The 23637-nt window shown below is 41.4% G+C and overlaps 1 protein-coding gene across 2 annotated transcripts in view; it reads left to right on the plus strand.

Moving 5' to 3' along the window:
- The window catches only part of IMMT (inner membrane mitochondrial protein), a 43447-nt gene that overhangs the window by 18414 nt on the left and 1396 nt on the right, over positions 1-23637 (plus strand). For both annotated transcript variants that reach the window (XM_081971598.1, XM_081971599.1), the window contains 4 exons: positions 1570-1699; positions 9842-10065; positions 18118-18249; positions 22708-22837. In XM_081971598.1, coding sequence (XP_081827724.1) covers positions 1570-1699; positions 9842-10065; positions 18118-18249; positions 22708-22837 — 616 coding nt within the window. The remainder of the gene's footprint in view (positions 1-1569; positions 1700-9841; positions 10066-18117; positions 18250-22707; positions 22838-23637) is intronic.

Genomic DNA, 23637 nt, shown 5'->3' on the forward strand with positions numbered 1-23637 from the left:
CACTTTTTATTAATTTCCTATGCTGTTTCATTAGTGTAGTAGTTGGGAGGGGGGAATAGAAAGGAGTAGGATTGTGGAATGTATTGTTGACATTCTTTTATAGAAGCTCAAGGTCATCTTTTGTCTCCGCACCTCGACACCTGACCGGAAGCAGAGGGGTGTAGATGCCAGCGTGGAAGATGATGATTGGAACATGTGATGGATTGTGGGTGTGGGGATAAGATCATGAACTTTCAACTAGGTGGAATCCCAGGAAGCAAATCAGATTTGGGATTTCATAGCACAATGCCAACATGTCTGTCTTATTAAATTGGAACTTTAAGGGAAGTTTTGTCTTTGGTTCTGATTTAATTCTGCATGATATTTGGAACGCTGACACACATTTCCTTCCGCCACGCAGGGAACCTGAGCCGCTCCTTCCCTTCGAGCTGGCTTCTCGCCAGCCTCTCCGCGGGAGGCTCCTTGGCGACCCCTGTGAAAAAGTCGTTCGACCCCAAAAGGAAGTGTGTGTGTGTGTGTGTGTGTGTGTGTGTGTGTGTGTGTGTGTGTAGCATTCATTATCCTTCTGAGAACAAGAGATACAAATAGTCAATCTGGCTTTTTTCTTCATATTCTCTGTAGTCCTGGAATAGGCATCTAGATTACCAGGTCTTGGGTAGGTGTAGATAATTCAGATAATAGGAGAAATGAACAATTTGCCCATGTGATGCTTTCCTGAAAATTGACTGTTATATGTGGGATGAGAAAATCAAATCAGAGTGGTGAAGAGACTTGACTGTGACCGCTGTAATTGGTAGAAGCTGTGATACTCTGGTAGGGATCAGACAAGGTCTGAAAAATTGAGGTCAGTGGTAACGCAGTTAGTATCCATCTATCTGTCTGTTCATCCATCTATCCATCCATTTATTCTATCTATCTACACCATCTGTCTGTCTGTCTCTCTCTCTCTCTCATCTATTTTCCCTCTTTAACTTTATGAGGTTTGTAATTAAATTGTTACTATCACCTTAGATGCTTATATACCTGATAGAGTGCTTTTTTTAAAGGAATGAGTATTTTCTGTCCAAATACAGATTTTGTTAAAATATGATTCTTCTGCTTTTATTTCATTTTTAGTATTTTATCATCTGCCTCCTCTAATAATAATGTTGCTGTCTTACTATCTTCTTCATGTCAAGCAATATCAAGTACTCTATTTCTGTTTTGAAATGAACATATTCAAATTCATTCATGTTGTATCATAAATTTATGATATCATAAATCATAAAAACAAGTTCAAGGTGTTTTGCAGAAGAATTTTCCTGCCTCTCTGTTTATTGATGTGCTTCTGGGGGACATATTTTTTATTATTCAAGTTCAACTTTAATATTCAGCTGGACTAATAATGCAGAAGAAGTTCTGAATATAATCAAAAAGGACTGAAGTAATTGATAAACGTTGCCCATTGAATCATCGCTTAACTGTTTTGTTATTGGATATTCCTATTCCTGCCTGTTTCTACTCTAGGCATTTTTTATATAATTAATGACAGAACACCTACTTGAGATTTTAAGCCTTTTTCTTTTGTAGGTACAAGCAGCACAGTCAGAGGCTAAAATAGTAACACAGTACCATGATCTTGTAACCAAAGCAAGAGAAGAATTTCAGAAAGAGCTGGATAGTGTTACTCCTGACATTCAGACTGGTTGGAAGGGGCTAAGTAAGTAAGATAATAAAATATATAAATAGCTGATGTCATGACCAATATCTCCATTTGAATGCTTGCTTTTGGGGGCTGATTTAGCTTTATTAGCACTTTCTCCTTGTTAACTTCTTAAATTGATGCCTACTTAATTGTTGTACTCTTAATCACTTTCTTTTGGGCTTAATATGGGTGTATTTTCCTTTACATCAGCAATAAAATAGTCTGCCATAGCTAAATACAATATACCTTAAATTTGAGAAGGTGTACATTTGCACTTAATAAACAAACAAACAAACATACTCATCCAAAAATTATTTGGAGAACTAAAATATAGAACGAAACAAATAATGTGCAAGCTCATCAATTAATTGAAACTACCTGCTTGCACATGTTTTTTTTAAGAATGATATTTATGTCAGGGATTGAACCTGATACCATGAATAGCAGGTGTATCAAATTCATATCGTCACAGTGGCATCCCACGACGTATCATGACTTTTCCCGTCTTCACTAAACCGGGCATGGGTGTGACCAGTGCATGATGCATCCGGTCTGCATGCCATGAGTTTGACACCCCTGATCTATTGTGTATTTGTGCTGCTGTTTAACTCTTCTGTCTTTTAAATGAGCCATTGACTGGGTATTTTAAGCAACAAAAATTAATAATAAGCTATTGTTGTTGAAGATATTATTCACCATATATTAAATTATATTTTAAAAAGAAGATATGTTCAAATATTAGCAGTAAAGTAAACAGTTCAGCCATAAGTAAATTACAGTTCATTGAAACAAATCAATAAAGATATACTTGTTGCTGTTTCCTTTGGATGATGAAGTGTATAAATTAAATAAATAATACAAAATAGTTCACTAAAACAGCAATTAGCTGTAAGTTCCCCAGTACTTAATGACTGACATACAGTACATCCATGCATGGCTATAACATTGTCTTTTAGGTAAACGTTGTTATGTAAACCCAGAGAAAGCAGTAAGCAAAAGAAATTAAAGATCAGAGATAAAAGGAAATACAAATACATCTAATTTACACTAATATCAATCATATTCTTCCATCATAATGATTAATATAATACCTTCTATTTTTAAAATTTCTAGCCTCTCTTTTTTTGAAGATTTTGTTAACTACGTCCCACTACGTATTCATTTTTTTCTCTTTTTTCAATTTATTCATCCTTACTTTGCCTATTGTACTTCATCTAGTCTGTCTCGGTGACCAATTATGTTTACTTCTTTTCTACTAGTTGGTTTTATATTGCATCGTCATAATTTCCCTAGACATTCTTAATCTGTCTCTTCCTGTTTTGTGATTTTAACTCATTTTCTTTCCATTCAATTTTGTTTCATTCTGAGATGCCTTTCTTTATCCCATATAATAAGGTAGGCAGAAGCATTTCAGTTCTTTCAACAAATACTCATTTTTCTAACCAACCACATATAGAATATAAATTTAACATTTGTCCTGTCTTTTTTTATTTATACTATACTAAACCTTCTGTTACGTGCACAAGTTTTCCTTCTTGCCTTCTTTTTTTGCTGTTGGCATCCAATCTGAAAATATTCATTCCAGTTCCCTGATAGACACAGCTACCTTGGTTTTCAGTGCATTTATTTTTCACATTTGTTCTCCTTGTTGCATCATGGGGTAAATTTGACATATATTTAGTGCACTTCTTTGGGTTCTCAGGCAGGCAGCCATACTGCTTAAACACAAAAGTACTATATGTATTTGTTCAGGACCCCAAGTAACATATATGAATATCCCACAAGAATTGCTTGAATATTTGTTCCATCAAAATATCAATACATATCCTACTCTTCTTACTCTTTGTTTGGTATCAGATTATTTATCAGATATTTATCAGATTATATATTTTACTTAACTTGTGCATGCTTTATTTTCTTCCTATGCCATTATTATTGCATTTGGCAACCAGCCTTCAACTCCATATTCACACAAAATGTTCCATAATTCAAGCAGCTTCACTTTATAGTATTATTCTCTAAATCAAAAAAAATTCCATAATTTCTCACAAATTTGCAAAAGAGCAAAAAACTTATCTGCACTTTCCCTGCCAGCACACTGCAGTTCTCAAATATTTTTCATTGTATTTCTCATACACTTTCAATAAGATTTCTGCCAGATACTTTCCTAGTCATATTTCATAGGCTTAGCCCCTTAAATGTCTATTTGGTTAATGTTATTTTTCCTTTTGTATAAGAGAACTATATTCCAGTTATTAGCTCCTGTTAACACTTCAGCATAGACCAGAGCAGCAAACTGGCTCCTCACGAAAATTAGAGAATTATGCTAATCTATCTCTTTATTGATATAGGTTAGCATAACACAATCTTGCAATCCCGATTGGCCTTCATTTCCTCTTTCTCTTATAACTCAATAAATAATGAATGAGTCTGAATGTGTCTCTTTTGAATAATATTTTGCTTGTCAGACTTAAATGTTTCAGGCCTCCTTGTATAAGTAATAGGTCTTGCCTATTTCCTTCAAGGTCATCTCCCTGCTTAACTACAGTTACAGGTACCATTTTTCATATTTTCGTAGTGTATTACTTACACATTTTTGTAATTACATTTGTTTCAGTTCCACTTTTCAATGTATCACCCTCATTTGGATACAAATCTTGAAAGTACCCCCTCCTGCATTCTCTCAATTTCAACCCAAATCATATAATCATTTTCATTAATTCAGAATAACATTTGCAAGAGACCTTGGAAGTCTTCTAGTCCAACCCCTTGCTAAAGCAGGAGACTCTAGCATTCCAGACAAATGGCTGGCCAATCTCTTCTTAAAAGCCTCCAGTGATGGAGTACCCATAACTTTTGAAGGCAAGCCTTTCTTTCTTTTTTCTTACTTCATCAAGAATCCTTTTTCATATGTCATATTAATGTATTTCCATACACTTCTGTGCTATCTTGTAATGTTATTATTTTTACCATGTTCCCAACTGTTTCCACATCTACTTTCTTTACATCTACTTGTATTCTTTTTTTTTTTTTTGGAGAACTAATCCGTGTTCTTTGCTTCTACATACAGGAATCATACATTCTCTTCATGCAGTTGACGTATTACACTCTAGTTTCTGTTACTTCTTTTCTTTTTTTCAATATCTATTCCTAGGATTTACTTTTTTTGCTGCAAAAAAGTATGTCTTACATTCAAAATCTCCACTAATTGAATCATTCATCATAATGTGTTATAATTTTAGAGTTATTCACTTATTATGTGTATAAAATCTATGCTTAAATTATGATTTAAAACAGATGAAACTTTTATAACCAGATTTGTTCAGATGTAATCATTTTCATTTATCCTCAGGTCTCTGCATGACACAGTTACTTTTTCTTTGCTCTCCTGTCCTGTTTGTCTAACTTTTCCCCTGGGTTGGATTAATGTAATGTTGCACAATTTTCTCCCAATCTCATCTCTGATCTTCCACAAGATAAGACCACCTTTATTTGGATCTATCACTTCTTCCCATTCCCTTTATTTTCATAGACAAGCAGTTTACTAATTTTCTTCATTCTTTTGTTCATGCTTTTATCATTTATGTGTGTATGTGTGCCTTCAAATCAAAGTTGACTCCTAGAGTCTGCCTGAACTATTCCCTGCAGTTTTCTTGGCAAGATTTCTGAAGTGGCCATTGCCCCTTACAAGGAGCTTAGAACAAATGATTGGCCCAAAGTTATCTAGTTTGTTCCTGTGTCTAAGATAGGATTAGGAATCAGGATCTCTTCGGGGGTGGGATTCTACTGGTTCGGACCGGTTCAGGCAAACTGGTAGCTCCGACAATCAGATGGGCCACTTGCTGGTGCTATTTTCCTACCTTTATCTTCTCAGCGGATTCACGTGGCAGAGCAGATTTCCATGTGAATCAGCTGTGTTACTCCTCTGAAGAAATGCGGAAGATTACGCGTGAAATCACGTGATCGCTGAACCGATTGTTAAATTGGGAGGATCCCACCACTGGATCTCTTGGTTTCTAACAATGTTTTAACCACTACACCAAGCTAGCTCTCGTTTATCATTTACTCCCCTTATATTCCAAATTGCAAGTTTCCATATGCAAAATTCATCCCTAGAAGCCTCAATAAATATTTTCATTGATTTTGTCCATTGAGATTTTCAATAAGACAGAGTAGAGTGCATTCAATTACCAGCCTTGGTAATAGTTATGACATATATAACATTGCCTGTTTACGATAAGCACATAACATTGGTGATTATCAGCACATTTTAGCTTGTATGTCTCAATCACAACTAAGATCACGGACCTACATATGAAATGAAAAACTGCCTTCTAAATTATCTAAATGGGAAATACAGCCAGATATTGAGAATACATAATCAAATAATTACTTCAGATTAATGTTCTAAGAAAACAATTATAATACATTCTGTACTTTGGTGTGTACTATTTTCCTCCATCCTCAGATAAATGAACCAAGTAAAATATTAGACAAATAAACAAATATATAGTCTATAGAAAGAAAAAGGCATTATTGAGCAACCAAAATGCCAATGAGACTATGCATGATTTTCCTTTATCATGTTGCAGTATCCAAAAATTAGGACTGAAAGGAGAAGCAGAAAGATTTTAAAAAGAAAGTGCAAAAGTTAATCTGAGTTAGTAGGAAGAATGAATTGATAAACAGTGATTGCACCTAGCATTCTGGAATTCCTTCGTATATACACACATTTGAAAGCATGAAGCCCAGCTATAAATACATATTAGTATCATCCTTGAATTTTTAACTATCTTCTTTATTAATTTTCAAGCCTTGCAGTTGTATCTATATTCTTTGCTTCTGAATACTTATAAGAACTAATTGATCTGTTACTGTGAATCTGGTTTAACTTCTTCATAGTTTTCATTTTCTCTTGCAGAAATAACCGTTCTTAACACAGTTGTGCTTTGTATAAACTTCACGTTTCTCTTGTTTATTTTAACATGATAATAAAATGGCATACATACATACACATTTCATTTACATTTAAACATTTATCTTTCTTAAAACTTACATAATCATTTTTTTAAAGTGTTAATATTCAATATAACAAATCAGTTGTGAGCATAAACCATTTACATGTATTTGTGCTCCAAAATGAATAGTCATTTTCTTGAGCCGCTTACAAATTTTTATTTTATAAAGTTTAGGTCTGTATGTTTATGTGCATATAAATAATTTGTATGGATTTGTAAGAAAGCAATCATTTTGTTTTTGTTCCTGTTCATTTTTCTTTACATTTAAAGATTGTTTTGTCCATTGTTTATGTTAAGAATATTAAGAATATTCATATACATTAAAATAAGAAAAATTAAAATCAAATATTAAAGCCTAAAATGTAAAATGCATTTTTGAAAAACAAGCCATCAAATTCTTTTTGACTTAATAACATTTAAAAATATAATTCTTGATAGTAACTTGCATTGAAATTTAAAAATAACTATTAGGTTCCTTTATTGAGCTGAATGCAGACAAAACTTCCTTGAACTGATCTAAAGATAGAGTGCCACAAAACTTATTGAATGTAGATAACTACTTTTAAAAACTCTATAAAGTTTATTCTTGGTGGTTAATTAAATCAATAAATTTATTCAATAATATAATTAAATATATTTTAAAATATTAATGCTTTTATTTTAGTGTGTTATTTTTGTAATGGAGTTGCATTTGTTAGGTTATCCCTACTATAGAGATCTCTATGTAAAAGAATTTGAGTCTAGTGTTTTTTCTTTTATTTCATGTATAATCACTCAGGATGTTTAAGAAATGGCATAAATCAATTCTTCCTACCTCTAACTGGGGCACTCAGATGAGAAAAGCTTCATTTAACGAATTCTTTATTTACCGTTGCAAAAACACTGTACTCCTCTTGTTCTTCGGACCCAAAATCTTTTTGAATGAATAGATTTCATTGATGCTTTGGTTTCCAGAATACACAAGAACATACAGCAATTATTTTGTTTAGCTCTGTATTGCTATACTGCTTCTTGCTACAAAAAAATAATAATAATCAAGTACCGTATTTTTCACCCTATAAAACGCACTTTTTTACTCCAAAAAAGAGGGTGAAAATCTGGGTGCGTCTTATAGGCCAAATGTAGCCACCTGGGCAGTGGTGGGTTTCTGCTGGTTGGTCAATGAACCCGGAAGCCCCGCCCCTGTCACTCACTCGCAAGTCCTTGGCGTTTTTTTGCATCGGGGCTTGCTGCAAGAGAGAGGGAGCAAAGACCTTTTCCAGATTGGTGGTGGTGGAGGTGCGGGCCCGTACTCACTAAAGCAAGTCCGGGGAAGTCCTTTGCGCCAGCTGGAAAAGGTCTTCACTTCCCCCCCACTAGCAGCATGCCCCGATGCAAAAAATGGCGAGATCTCTTCTCAGAAATGTCTTCTCGGGCTGGTCGGATCTCTCTCCAGATCTTGCGGCTTTTTCAGGGTTTTCTTTTAAAAAAACACCTGTCCGAACTATCTTGAAAACCTGCGATGTTGCTTTGGGAGGGGGCAGGCGGCAGCATTTGCCCCTGCCGCCCTCCCTGGGCACTTGCAACCTTGGAGCCTGCAGCTTTAAAACAAGCCTTTGCACAGCTGCCCGTCTTTCCCCTCCGAAAGCAACCTCGCAGGTTTTCAAGATCGTCTGCAGAGGCGTTTGGCGCGAACTCCTCTCCTGTTCCTTCTTCTGCAGGGGGGGGGCTGCCTTGCTTTGACAGCCACCTCGTTTCCAATTGGGGGGTGGGGGAGAAATCCTCTGCATGGATCCCCCCAATTGGAAGGAGGAGGCTCCATCCGCGGGGGGAGAGATCCCCCTCACATTCTGTCTGTCTGTCTCTCCCTCTCCCTCCCTCTCTCTCTATCTCTGTGTTTCTCTCTCCTCCCTTCCTCTCTGTCTGTCACTCTGTGTGTATATGTGTGTGTGTCTGTCTGTCACTCACTCAATCACTCACTCTGTGTGTGTGTGTGTGTGTGTGTGTGTCTGTCTGTCTGTCTGTCTGTCCCTCTCTCCGTCCCAACTGGAGAACAACCTTTTCTGTCCCCTTACCAGGCGATCTTTAAGCAGGCAATCTTTGGCTGCTGCACAAGCCGCGCTGCCTTCTTCTCTCTGATAGCTGCCTGCTTAAAAAGAAGGACGAGGCTCCGCTGGTTCGGAGCCCATCTGCAGGGGGGGGAGGGATCCCCCTCGCGTTCCTCATCTTCCCGGATGGGCTGGTAAGGGGACAGAAAAGGTTGTTCTCCAGTTGGGACGGAGAGAGGGACAGACAGACAGAGACACACACACACAGACACACACACAGACACACACACACACACACACAGAGTGAGTGATTGAGTGAGTGACAGACAGACAGACACACACACACACACACATATACACACAGAGTGACAGACAGAGGAAGGGAGGAGAGAGAAACACAGAGATAGAGAGAGAGGGAGGGAGGGAGAGTGAGAGACAGACAGACACACACATACAGAGTGACAGATGGAGGAGGGAGGAGAGACAGAGAGACAGAGATACAGAGACAGACAGACAGACACACAGAAAGAATGACAGAGAGACAGAGAGGGGGGGAGGGAGAGAGAGACAAAGAGCTACACACACAGAGAGAGAGACAGACAGACAGACAGACACACAGAGAAACAAAAAGAGAGAAAGAAAGAAAGGCAGAAAAAATGAAAAAAGAAAAGAAAAAAAAGAAAGTGGGAGAGAGAGATGAAAGAAACAAACAAAGAAAGAAAACTTATGACCACAATTGAGCCCAAAATTGAGTGGCAATTGAGCCCAAAAATCTTTTTTTTCTAGATTTTCCTCCTTTAAAATTGGGTGCGTCTTATATTCCGGAGCGTCTTATAGGGCAAAAAATATGGTACTTTACAATATTTGGTTCTGATAAATGAAAGAAATATAGAGAATTTTGAATCGGATTTTTCTTGCTTTTTCCTAGTAATGTTGGATTTCAGGTCTCAGTTACATGTTGGCTATGTTGGCTAGAAAGGATTAGGAACTGAAGTTTAAATTGTTTGGAAGCATTAGGTTGAGAAAAGTTGAAATAATCTCACTTTGTTTATGCAGTTAAGTAATATGTGAAGATTTAACAATTTTTATCTGTTTAAATCTGTTTTCTCCAGCTGATCGGCTGACAACAGATGACTTGAACTCTCTCATTGCTCATGCTCACCGGCGTATAGATCAGCTAAATAAGGAGCTGGTAGATATGAAAGTCCGAGAGCAAGAACATATTAAGACAGCTCTGGAAAAACAAAAACTGGAAGAGAATAAAGCTTTTGAGTCAGCAGTAGCAAAGGCATTGGAACGTCATAAGAATGAAATCCAAATTGAACAGGAGAAGAAGGTAACTAATGAGTGTTTAATTTTCTAACATGCTTTTAAGTTGTCTGTTCAGTGTTGGCCAGCAATTGGGGCAATTGATTCTTATTTAGTGCTTATTTCAGTAGTGAAATTTAAAAAATTTTACCACTGGTTTTGTGGTTGTAGCTTGGTGTGTGTGGTGTGGCTTGGTGGGCATGGCAGGGGAAGGATAGTGCAAAAATCTCCATTCCCACCCCACCCCACGGGAAGTATAGTGCAAAATCTCCATTCACACCCCAGTCTGGAGCCAGCCAGAGGTGGCATTTGCCAGTTCTCCAAACTACTCAAAATTTCCGCTACTGGTTCTCTGAACTACTCACAATATCCGCTACTGGTTCTCCAGAACCTGTCAGAACCTGCTGGATTTCACCCCTGGCATATTTGCTTATTAAGACTACATTAAAGTAGACTTCTAGACAATGGTGATTTAGTTAGGATAGCTTTGAGTACAAATTTTCAAGTAGGCTACAGTGTTTGCACTATTTACCACAAAGTCTAGCTTCTAGTATGTATTGCCAAACAAGTGCATTAGTGGAATTAACTGAAGTAATGTCTGACAAACCTGAGATAGAATAAGCAATGTATTATAGATCACTCAGAAAAAAAGGGCATCCCCATTCTCATGACGCAGCTGTTTGAAAGAAAAGAGTCGGATGATTTCTCAAGAATAAAAAAATAAGTTTCACAACTTATGAAACACATTCAAAAGCAGATGGACAGCAGCCATAGAAGTTTCCTTTCCATGATGTTTGGCCTTCTAGAATTGGGAGATCTTGTAGGAATTAACTCCTAAAATCAAGACTGACAAAATCAGGGAAGTTAATTTCCTCTTAAAAGCTTTTATGCTCTTAATACAGTGGCTTGTCCTCCTAAACTTGTGAAGAGTTGATTATATATTTGGTTAAAACATTGCTTTATATTTCAAGTAATCATTTTGTTTTCATAAACCTTAGCTTCTTACAAAGATCATTTTTCAAGTAGTAGCCACCATTAAATGATCTCACACATTTTCATGGAGAGAGAATAATATCAATGACAAAACTTTCCATCTGTTAATTACAAAAGGCCACACTGCTTGAATCTGCACATATAGCACATCAACACATTACGTCCTAGGTTTTTGGGAAGAACTCATTGCATATGAAGGCCAATACCAGCTAAAGAATTGGCAACTGAGTTTTCATATTTATATATATATATATAATATTAGTAACGGGAGATGATGGCAAGAAAGTGATGGGCAGCAGAGAGAAAGCAGAGCAGTGTAGCTCATTCTTTGCATCAGTCTTCATGTAAAAAGAAAAAATAGTCCAACATACCAAAAACCAGAACTGTAAAAGACAGACTAGGAATACAAATTAAAATAAGCAAAAAAATAATAATGGTAAGAGAACACCTGTTCACTCTAGACAAGTTCAAATCACCAGGAATTGATGATTCTGTGTACTGCTCGAAGAGTCCAAGCATGGGTTAATTCTGTCTGACTGCCCTGGACCAAATTGAAACATCTTTAGCCATGCCTCTGCTGCTGGAACCTCAGATTTTTGCAATTCAGTCTAGCCCAGTGGACATGTTTCAAAGTGGTTCCAGTAATTAATGAACTTCACTAATTAATTTGGACTCTCCAACCTGCCTTTGTTCTCCTGTGCGCTGCTTGGGGAATCCAAGCATGGGTTAACTTTGTCCTTTAGCCTAGCAAACTGCCTTTGTTTTCCTTTTTTTCCTCCTTTAAACTTTTCCTATAGAGAACAGGTCTGTGAGCTTTTCTTCTATTTTCCCCTTATCTCAGCTGTGCCTTGCCGACGTGTCCCGGGGTTCCTTCGGGCGCGCCATACTGTCAGAGTGGCTAGGCGATGCGAGCCAGCTTTGGCACCAACGCAATCGCGGGCAGTGTCCAACGCAGCGGTTAGTGACGTGAGGACCCAGCCGCTTGCATTGTAAATTTAGCAACTGGTGCGACGGTCAGCAATGTGAGGACTGAATTGTTCGAGCCATTACCCTCCTGATGCTACTTTGGCACCAAGCCTCAGCTCCTTTATTAACACGGTGTCCATTTTAAATAAGGAAAAATTTGTGGCAAACATTTTGAATTGCTGAATTAGCTATGTTTTTCACCTGAGCCATTTGGAGTGCGTTAGAAACCTCAGGCTGCAGTTTCGGCTTGTTCTGCCCAGTCAGCTGGCAGACAGTTGCCATAGGCCACCAGAGGAGATCTCGCCCAGTGGTAAGCGGAGTTTTGGACCTTACCTTAGGCCATCCTCCGGCTATTTCAATCTTCAGGCTCTGGGAGATCTTGGGCTTGCGCCAAGAACAACCATTTGCCAGCACTGTTTGACTCATTCTCCTGATCGCGCCTAAGGACATTTGCTGACCATTTGTTTTCCAGCATATCACAGCTACAGCAGGAGATCCCTCACCGTCCTAACTGACATCCAGGTGGTGAGTGGTGCAAAGACTGTCTTTGCCAATCCCACAGTGGCAGATAGGGCAACTGAGGATTTAGCACAACCAGGGGTCTCAACTAGCAAAAATCTTACTAGACAGGCTAGCAGGGCGGCTTCAGAGGCCCTTAACAGGCAGCACCAGACAGGGGGCAAGAAGGGGGCCAAGTCACAGGATAAGGTTGTTCTCAGACACCAAAAGGCGCTGAGAAACAATTCGAGAAGGCCCAATAGCAGTCAGTGGCTAGTTCCCCAGACCACACAAGGGGATCGCTTGAAGTACCAGCCCTGTCAGTCCAAGGCATTCCCCGTCGGATAGTGAGGTGAGGGTCAGGAATTCTCATCAGATGCTTCATTAGTTTCTGCTGGCTCCCCTAGACCATCCATGGAGAACAATGCAGATCTGTTCCAATGTCCTTTGGAGGCGGAGGAGGACTTCTCCCCAGTCATACCATTGGCACCACAGCATCCCCTGCCCTAGCAGCCTGTAAAACAAACACGGCCTGCAGAGGATCAAGGACCTGCCCTGTCTCCTGAGATGCAGGAGGTTATAGCCAGGGCCATCTCCTAGGGCATTGTGGACCGCCTCAAACAACAAGCTAAGCGGCCCCGCAGGTCCAAGTCTACTTACTCTAGAGCCCCCCATTCAGAGGCTCCCCAAGGGTCTGCCTCTCCCCATTCTTCGCTGGATAGTGAGGATTCGGCTGTAGATGAGAAGGTTCCTCCCGAGCAGGAATTTTCTGGGGATGAGGGAACCGTCATGGATAAGCCAGCCCTTGCTGGACTTTTTAAGCATACTTTGTTCAAGACCATCTTGAACAAGGCCAAGACCGCCACCCGTATGGGAGCAACTGCCACCGATCCGGCCACTGTTGATCCATTGGACCCAACTGAAGGGCTCTTTGAGGAACCGGTCGTTCCCCAAGAAATTGTGCCAGTTCCAAAATTATTTCTGAACGTGTTAGTTACAGTGGGTACAACTGGGCACTCTTGCCATGCCTAGTAACAGTGATAAGAAACTTTACACGGTGGATTCCACCTTGGAAAATCTATTAAAATTGCCTCAGGTGGACCCTCCGATCCAAGCTCTTACATCTTCCTCAGTCTTACCGCCTGACCTCCTAGAAGGCTTGAAGGCGGAGGACAAAAGGTCGGAAAAGGCATGCCACAAGACCCATCAGGCAGCTGCCTGCACCATAAAGACGACCACTTCCACATCCTTCATGTCTAGGTTTCTCTCCTCTGGCTCCAACAGCTTTCTGGCAAACTCCCGGTGGGCGATACTAAGCTGAGGCAGGAGTTAAATAAGATCTTAGCAGCAGAATGCACAGCGGATGCTACCCTCAATTCTGCCAAGTTCGCATCCAGGGTCCTGGCTTCCAATCACTACTAGGCAGCTCCTGTGGCTTTGCCACTGGAACGCCAATATGAGGTCCAAGTTGAAGTTGGCCTCTGCTCCCTTTAAGGGAGGAAAACTTTTTGGGGAGGCCTTGGACCTGGTCCTCGTCGAAAACAAAGACAAAAAGAAGGTTATGCCATCTGTAACTAAAAAGATGAAACGCAATGGTTCTGGTTATTTCAGAAAGCAACCCTTTCGTGTCTCTGAACCATCCACTAGTACTGGACAGTATCACCGTCCGTACAATCGGGTCCGACCAGTCACAGGACCATCAGCCATTTTGGGATATGGGCCATTAACAATCCTTTTCCAATTGGCCCTTTCATGGCAGATCAGGCTCCAGGCCTTTCTATCGCTATAAGTGACATCTAGCAGATGGCTCCCATTGGAGGCCAGCTGCAGCTATTTCAGGCCTGATGGGAACAGACCACGTTGGACCAGTGGGTACTCCAAACAATCTGACTGGGTCTGACCCTGGAATTCATCTACCCTCCCCCCGCCACTTCATCTGCTGTCCCATCTCTTCCTCCCCAACCAAAAGGTCCCTGATGGAGCAGGAAATCCAGCACCTACGGGAGATAAGGGCCATAGAACCGGTACCAGCAGGATAAGAAGAGTTAGGCTTCTACTCCATCCTGTTTCTAGTCCCAAAGAGCTCGGGAGGGGAGAGGGGGATCCTAGATCTAAAGAAGCTAAATTAACACCTTGTATACAAACGCTTCAAAATGCAGTCCCTCCAGTCAATATTGGGGAACTGCTAACGTCTATAGATCTCCGAGAAGTGTACTCCACATCCCAGTTTGCAAGGCTCACCGCAGGTTCCTGAGATTCTATTATGCAGGCCACCATTATTAGTACATGGTTCTGCCACTCGGCATGTCATCGACCCCCAGGACCTTTACAAAGATTCTGGCAGCTGTAGTAGCGTCTCTGAGGTCACGAATCCAAGCCTACCTGGATGACATCCTCATCCAGTCGTCATCTTACCAACAATCAATCAGAGACCTCCAGGTGACAATGAGAACGCTTCAAGTCCACGGGTTCTCCATCAACCTGGAAAAAAGCCACCTCACTCCCACCACAAGGTTGCTGCATCTCAAGGCCATAATAGACACTGTCAATTGCCAAGTCTTTCTATTTCAGGAACGGATTTCAGCATCACCTGCCTCGTACAACAGGTGCATACGTCACGGGTGTGCCCATTGCCCTGCTGTCAAAGCTTCTAGGCAAATTGATCTCCTTCCTGTCAATTGTACTGTGGGCGAGGTTGCACTCACGACATCTCCAATGGTGCCTTCTGCCCCACCAAAGAGCCAAAACCAGCAACTCACCTGTCTTGATACCGGTCCCTCACAAGGTTCGGCAATCCCTCAGTGGTGGCAGTCTCCTGCGCTGAACAAGGGCAGCCTTTTCCACAAACCACATCGTCTAACCATCACGACTGACGCCAGTTTGTTTGGATGGGGGGCCCATTTCAACAACCAAGTTGCACAGGGCAGGTGGTCCGCCAGTGATCTCAAGCACAGCATAAACTGGCTGGAGCTAAAAGTGGCGAGACTGGCTCTGTTTCACTTCCAGTCGACCATTCAGGGACACCATGTTATGCTACTCATGGACAATGTAGCCACCAAGGCGCATGTCAACCGCCAGGGGGGCATCCAATCCAAGTCACTGATGGCTGGATGTCAGATGTCAGGTTTCTGAAAGATGCCCTTCAAGGGCTGGATCAGCACTGTAGTTCTCCGTGGGCCATCCAGGAAGAGGAGACGGGGTAGACGGCCTCCTTCAGCACCCTGCTGGCCAAACGGGGCGCGGGGAGATCACACATGGCCCCCACCCCATTTTTGGACTGGATGGCCTCCTGAAGCACTGCCAGCCAAAATGTGGCGTGGGGGGAACGTGCCCTGTTTTGGTTGCCAGAGACACACTGGGCTGGTCCTTTGATGTTTCCAGGCAAGCCCCGCGGCTGGATTTAAGTACCTTGCATTTGACACCCCTGCCTTACTGGAACTACAACTACATAGAGAGAAATAAGCAGTGGAATATCCCAAGAGTCTGTTTTAGACCCAGTATTCTTCAATATCTTCATAAACGATCTAGATGAAGAGAATAGAAGGGAACATCAAATTTGCAGATAATACCAAGCTGGCAGGAATAGCCAACACCCTAGAAGATAGATGCAAGATCCAGATGGATCTTGACAGATATGAACACTAGGCCCTATCTAACAAAATGAAATTTGATGTAGAGAAAATAAAATTTTACCCTTAGGCAAGACAAATCAAATGTATAGGTATCGATCCGTGATGATGAACCTATGGCACATGTGCCCAAAGTGGCATGCGGAGCCATGTCGCCTGGCACACGCTGCGTCGCCCGTTCTTCCAGGTTTCTGGCGTGCATGCACACGCAGTGATCAGCTGGCTTTTGTGTGTGCAGCAGGAAACCTGAAGAGCTGGTCTTCTATTTTCTGGCATCGGCCAGCTGATCACATGCACAGCAGTAACTGGACAACTCCTCTTCCTGGTTGTGGCCCAGATGAGTATGTGTGTGTGTGTGCAAAATAGTCCCTTTTCGGCATTTGATGCCAAAAAAGTTCTATACCAGCCATCACTGGTATAGATATATGAAACTTGGCTTAATAGCAGTAATTGTGAGAGGGATCTTAGATTCATAGCGAACAATCACTTAAATATGAGCCAGCAGTGTGCTGCAGCTGCCAAAAAAGCTAATAGAATCCTAGGCTGCATTAACAGAGAGATAGAATCAAGCTCACATGAAGTGCTAGTACCACTTTACAAGGCCTTGGTAAGACCCTTCTTGGAATATTGCATCCAATTTTAGATGCAATATAAAAAAGATGTTGAGATTCTGGAAAAAGTGCAGAGAACAGCAACAAAGATTAGGGGGCTGGAGGCTAAAACCTGTAAAACGGTTGCAAGAATTGGGTATGTATAGTAAAAAGGACTAGGAGCAACATGATAGCAGTGTTCCAATATTTCATGCCACAAAGAAGAGGGGGGTCAACTTATTTTTCAAAGCAAGAGAAGGGAGGACAGGAAGCAATAGATGGAAACTAATCAACCTAGAAGCAACCTAGAATGAAGAAATTTCTTGACAGTGGGAACAATCAACTAGTGGAACAGCTTCCCTTCAGAAATTGCGGGTGCTCCATCACTAGAGATTATAAGAGGAGAATGGACAGCCATTTGTCTGAAATGGTATTGGGCTTCCTGCTTGATCGGGGTTGGACTAGAAGATCTCCAAGGTCTCTTCCAACTCTGATGTTCTATGTACCAGTCTGTTTAAAGAATAAACACATGTCCAGATTTATTCTGAAAAGTACCTCCAAACAAGAAATGTAAGAAGTATTTTTATACTTTGACTTCATCCAAATAGATGTGTTTTCAGATGTGTGATTGGGAGATTTTGAAGAGGAAAATTAAAAAAACAAGTTTTTGTACTCTGCAGACCTCCCCAAAACAGCCCATTTTTTGAAAAATCGAGCCCATTTTTTGTCAAAGAAAGGGCATGCATAGCCTTTAGGAGGCTTATAGAGTGCTCCTGGGGGCTGCCCCACCCCAAACAAGCAACAAATGGCCCGTTTTTTGCGAAAACAGGCCCATTTTTGTCAAGAAAAAGGGCGTGCATAGCCCTTAGGAGGCTTATAGAGTGCTCCCGGGGGCTGGGGGCCAGAAAAGGAGCAAAAAATGGACATTTCTGCCCTCCCCAGCTCCCAGAAGCACTCTGGAAGCCTCCTAAAGGCTGTGCACGGCCATTTTTGCAAAGGGGCGGGATTTCAGGAGGCCAAAAATGATGTATTCAATGTATAAGACGCACCCAGATTTTCACTCTTTTTTGAGGGAAAAAGATGCATCTTAAACTCCGAAAAATACGGTATGTAAATTTGAATTAAGTATTACATTCTCAGCACTGAGACTAGGTTTTACAGTATAATTTCAGACCTTGTGGCTGAAATACCTAGTATCTAGTTTTTAAAGGGTTTTTGCTTCTTCCTATTTCCTTGTTTGTTTGTTTATTTGGTTGGTTTTTTTTGTAAAATTCTGGAATTCTGGAAAATAGAGCACTGTTTTGTGTCCTTTCTATGTAATAAAAATATTATTAAACTAATGACGTAGTTTACAGATTCACAGGTAATTTTTAAAGATGCAAATACCAATAATTTTTCTAACAGGTTGAAGAAGCTCAAGCAGTTATGGAAAGTGAAATGCGAACTCAGTTACGCCGACAAGCTGCCGCACATGCTGATCATTTAAGAGATGTTATCAGAATTCAAGAACTAGAACTGAAGCAACAATTTGACCAGGTGGGAGTTTGCTTTATTATAGTGAAATGTTCTTTAAGTCCAGTGCTTCTCGCATTCTCAGAAATTTTTTTTATTATGCAATAAGAAAATACCAGGACTGCAGAAAACATTTGGAGAAGTACTTTGTAGGATGGCTTCTTTTATGTCTTTCTCTGCTTTGGTTTAGTAACAATTCAGGGAGAAATTCTGAAGCAACAACATCTTGAAAAGCCCTGAAGTAACCATGCAAAGTCTTTCAAAGATGTAGCTACATGTTTTATCCATTTTTTTTTACAGAAGAACTATGTGAAAGCACTTTTTCCAGCATCCTCAGATACTTTCTAATCCATTGTAAAGTACCACTTTTTAATGTTTTGCCTAATTCAAGTTGGAGGAAGACTTGGAGCCGAGAGAGTTCACTGTGCCGCAGACATCCGGGTGTGAGTCCCTTGTCGTGAGATGGGGCCCAGGGAGGCAGTTGGGCCTGCTGATAGTATACCTGGCTCCTCGCTATACATCAGCGGCCCTGCCTGAACTCCTCGAGCTGATCTCATCGGTGGCGGTTGAGACCCCCAAACTTTTAGTGATGGGGGATTTTAACCTGCCGTCGATGGGAGAAGCGTCTGAGAGGGTTCGGGAGTTCATGGCTTCCATGACAGCCATGGACCTGACCCAATTAATTCAGGGCCCTACTCACGAGGGGGGCCACACGCTGGACCTTGTCTTTGTCTCTGGCCAGTGGACGAGTGATCTGGGAATAGGGGATTCAACTATTAGTCCCCTGTCATGGTCAGATCACTCACTTCTCCGACTTGACTTCCCTGGTGCTACCCCCCTCTGCGGGGAAGCGGAACCGGAAGGTATTAGATGGTTCCGCCCCAAGCGCCTGATGGAACCAGATAAGTTCCAGACGGAGCTTGGGCCACCTCCTGTAGACCTGACCCGCCCCCGGGTGGAGGACCTGGTAGACGCATGAAATAGTGCGACTGCCGGGGCCCTAGACCGAGTGGCGCCTTTGCGGCCTCTCCTGCGGCGACGAACCACCCTGGCCCCTTGGTTCACCGAGGAGCTAAGGGTGATGAAACGCCACAAGAGACGCCTAGAGAGTCGTTGGAGATCCTCCCGTTCCGAATTTGACCGAGCACAGGCACGAGCCTATTTGAGGACGTACCTTGTGGCATTAAGAGCGGCCAAACGTCAACATTGTGCCGCTCTTATTGCGTCCGCAGATAACCGCCCTGCCGCCCTGTTTCGGGTGACACGCTCCCTCTTGTTTGAGAGGCCGTGGGAAGCCCCTTTACAGGGCAGAGCAGAGGAGTTTGGGAAATATCTACAGGACAAAGTCGCTCAAATCCGGATGGGATGGGCCCCTTTCAGTGGTCCAGTGGAGGCGCCCGAGGCGAGTCTTGAGGGACCATTCTGGGAGGAGTTTGACTCGGTTGCCATCGAGGATTTGGACAGGTTGCGTGGACGTCTGTGACCTACCACATGTTTATTGGACCCGTGTCCCTCCTGGCTTGTACTGGCATCCTGGGAGGTTACACGCGACTGGCTCCTGGGCCTAGTGAACGCTTCGTTGGGCGAGGGGTTTCTGCCGGCCGCCTTGAAAGAGGCGGTTGTGAGGCCCCTGCTCAAGAAGCCTTCCCTGGACCCAACGGAGCTAGTCAATTATCATCCAGTCTCCAACCTTCCCTTTTTAGCGAAGGTTGTAGAGAGTGTGGTGGCACAACAGTTTCCACGTCACCTGGAGGAGAATGATTATCTAGACCCGCGCCAGTCCGGCTTCCGACCCGGGCACAGCACGGAGACGGCCTTGGTCGCGTTGGTTGATGATCTCTGGAGGGCCAGAGATAGGGGTTGTTCCTCTATCCTGGTCCTATTAGATCTCTCGGCGGCGTTCGATACCATCGACCATGGTATCCTGTTGCACCGGCTAGAGGGGCTGGGAGTCAGGGGCACCGTTTTACGGTGGTTTGGCTCCTACCTCTCTGGCCGGACACAACGTGTGTTGGCAGGGGAGCAGAGATCGACCCTGAGCCCCCTCACATGTGGGGTGCCACAGGGGTCGGTGCTCTCGCCTCTCCTGTTCAACACATACATGAAACTGCTGGGCGAGATCATCCGTGGTTTTGGGGTGGGATATCATCTGTATGCTGATGATACTCAGCTATACATTTCCACCCCGAACCACCCCAACGAGGCCGTTGAAATGATGTCCCGGTGTTTGGAGGCCGTATGGGTCTGGATGGATGGCAACCGACTAAAACTCAACCCCTCCAAGACGGAGTGGCTGTGGCTTCCGGCCCCCCGGTTCAACCAGTTGCTTCCATGCATCCCTACGACCAATCCGCTCACACAGAGAGGGACTTCTTCGGGTGCCGTCCACTAAACAGTGTCGGGGGGCGACACCCAGGAGCAGAGCCTTCTCTGTGATGGGCCCAGCCCTGTGGAATGACCTCCCCCGTGACATCAGGATTACTTCCGATCTCCGCTCCTTCCGTGTACAGCTGAAGACCCACCTCTTTCAATTATCTGGCCTGGCTCAACCGTAATTTCTTTTTTCTTATTCCTCCTGACAGTCCTTTTGAATTTTAAATTGTGTTATTATTACTGGGGTATTTTAATGGCTGATTTTTAACATTCCTAATGTGATGTAATTTGTTACCTCCTCCGTGCATGTATGTCTTTGTATATGTGTGTATTTGGATGTTTATGTGTTTGCACATATGTTTTTATGTTTTATATGTTTTATTGTACGCCGCCCCGAGTCCTGTGTGGAGAGGGAGCGGCTAATAAATTCAAATTTTATTATTATTATTATTATTATTATTATTATTATTATTATTATTATTATTATTATTATTAAACACCAACAATCTCCTTTGAACTAACCTACAGGTGAAATAATTTTCTAATTTTCTGAGATGGTAGATTTGGGGTTTTCATGAGCTGTAAGCCATAATCATCACAATTATGACAAATCACGGCTTGAACTATCTTGCTTTGCATGTAATGAGCCTCATCTCATATATTAGTTTCACCTTTTAAATTGCATTACTGAAATAAATGAACTTTTGCACGATATTCTAATTTTTTGAGTTTCACCTGTATGTGCAAGTATTCTTTAGAATTGAGGAATTGCAAAATGTTCTGTGCATTTTGTGCATTGTGTTGAACAGCAAGTGTTGAATAGTGCGTATCCATAATGAAAGAAATCTGCTTTGCTTGTCTTGGACATGAAGCATTCTTGGTCTGGGCATGGATCTAGGTAGAGGTGTTTTGTGGGCTGAGGAAAGACACCGACAGCAGCCGAAAAATGAGCACAAGGGAGAGGAGGAGCCTAGTAAGATTATGAGAAAACCTGGTTCTATTGGATTTGAATAATACAGTGGCAATGTCTAAAGGGAGATAAGAAAAACAAGCTGCTGGACAAAAACAGATAAGCTGGGCTTGAATTCTATGAAACATAGCAGCTAAGAGGATACTAAAAGGAAAGGAAAGCATTGGGAAACTCAGTGGGTAGTATGGCCTACTGCCATGCAAAGGAGGTGGAGAGAAACATAAAAGGGAAAGGTTTCCCCTGATAGTTGTATACATTTGCTGATTCATGTACGTCTCTATTCAGATGTATATTCATCTGTGGCTATCTTGGAATTTCCTTTATCAAATTCATGATGAAATTCTAAATATCTAGAGTACTGGTATATTCCCAGATGGTAAATGGGAGAGGGGGGGAGGGAAGACGTGGCAGATAATTTATGGAGTAAACTTTTTAAAAATCTTTCAGTAGAATATGATCTTTCATAATTATTTTTTAAAACATTCCCAGAAATATTTAATAATGAATTTAACATTTTTTTTCCTTTGGGGAATAGTTATTTGAGATGAATATTGCTATAAAATATTACTTATAATTAGGAAATTGGGGAAATCATCTCTGTGCAATCTTGGTGTAGTAACCTTGCTTTTGCAGCCCCAGAACTTTGAAATATTGATCTTAGTGGACAATTTTCAAATGAAATTTTCAATCTGTTATCCTAATTTGCTCTTCTGCTCCACTTGGCAAGTCCCTTACTGGTTTATATTTATAGAAATTTAAGTTGTATCTCCATGCCATTAAGCTTCTTGGTGCTCTTGAATATATGGAGAATAAAAAATGTATTCTGCTGAATGTCAGAAGATTCTCTCTTAAGATTGTCTACTCAGTGCATGAAGATTAAGGATATAAGGATGTTTTGCAAACATGAACATAATACAGTGAGAACACCAATAAAGGAAATACTTGTAGCTTATGAGGGGTTCTTGACAGGGCAAGCCACTTGAATATAAAATGAGAGTAAACTTTACTCCTTACTAGCATTGATGCTGTTACTAAGTTTGGATAATGAAATGTCTGCAAGAAAATAACCAAGCTCAGGGAGGACCAATTTTGCCCCTCATAATGTGAACACATTTTCACTATGTTTTTTTTTCTTTCAGAATTTATCTGAAAAACTCACTGAACAAGAACTTCAACATAAACATCTTCATCAGGAACAGATTGACAACTTCACTCTGGATATCAATACAGCTTATGCCAGGCTGAGGGGAATTGAACAGGCAGTTGAAAGTGAGTGCGGCATGTACAGTTATAACAAGAATGTGCTATCTTTAGTAAAATCTGGGTGGCTTATTTATTTATCTGCTTGTTTTGCAGATGGTAATTCCATTCTAGCAATCTAGTTCTGTACCAGAAAGTTTATCCTGAGTTAATAGGTAAAATAATCTAGTATTTATAAACAGGCTGATTTCTGTGTTGCTCTTTCATTTCCAATGGGAAACTTTCAAACTCTGTGGAAGAATTAAATTGTATACTAAATCAGTACAGATAATCTGTGACTTACAATTCAGTAATTTCTGTTGCTAAGCAAAGTGGTCATAAGTGAGTCACACCTTATTTTCCTTTTGCATTGACATTAAGTGAATCACAGTTACCCAAATAGCTTTCCCTCTTAACTTTGCTTGTCAGAAGTTGGCTGAAAGTCAAAAATGGCAATTACATGACTGCAGAACACTCCCACTGACATACTTGTTGCTATCAGGCCAGATGTTACTTAACATCTCACCTAATGTCTTTATAACCTAATATCTGGTTATAAAGCAAAGCACTTGGAAGTTGTAGTCCCCCTTTAACCATGAAAGCCAGGCTTCTACCAGTCTCTCTCAGCCCAGTTCCCTTCACAGAGCTGTTGTGGGGAAAATAGGAGAAAGCAATATTGTTTGCCACCCTGAGTTGTTTATAAAAAAATGAAAACAGAATATAAATAAAATAAAAATGAAACAAATACATGCCAATTGTCAAGCCACCAGGATTTTTATTTTAGCTTTAAAAAGCATTTTACAAGTTGGTGAGGCCTACTGCTGAAGATG

Source organism: Natrix helvetica (assembly GCF_964273705.1).
Source record: "Natrix helvetica genome assembly, chromosome: Z".
NCBI lineage: Eukaryota > Metazoa > Chordata > Lepidosauria > Squamata > Natricidae > Natrix > Natrix helvetica.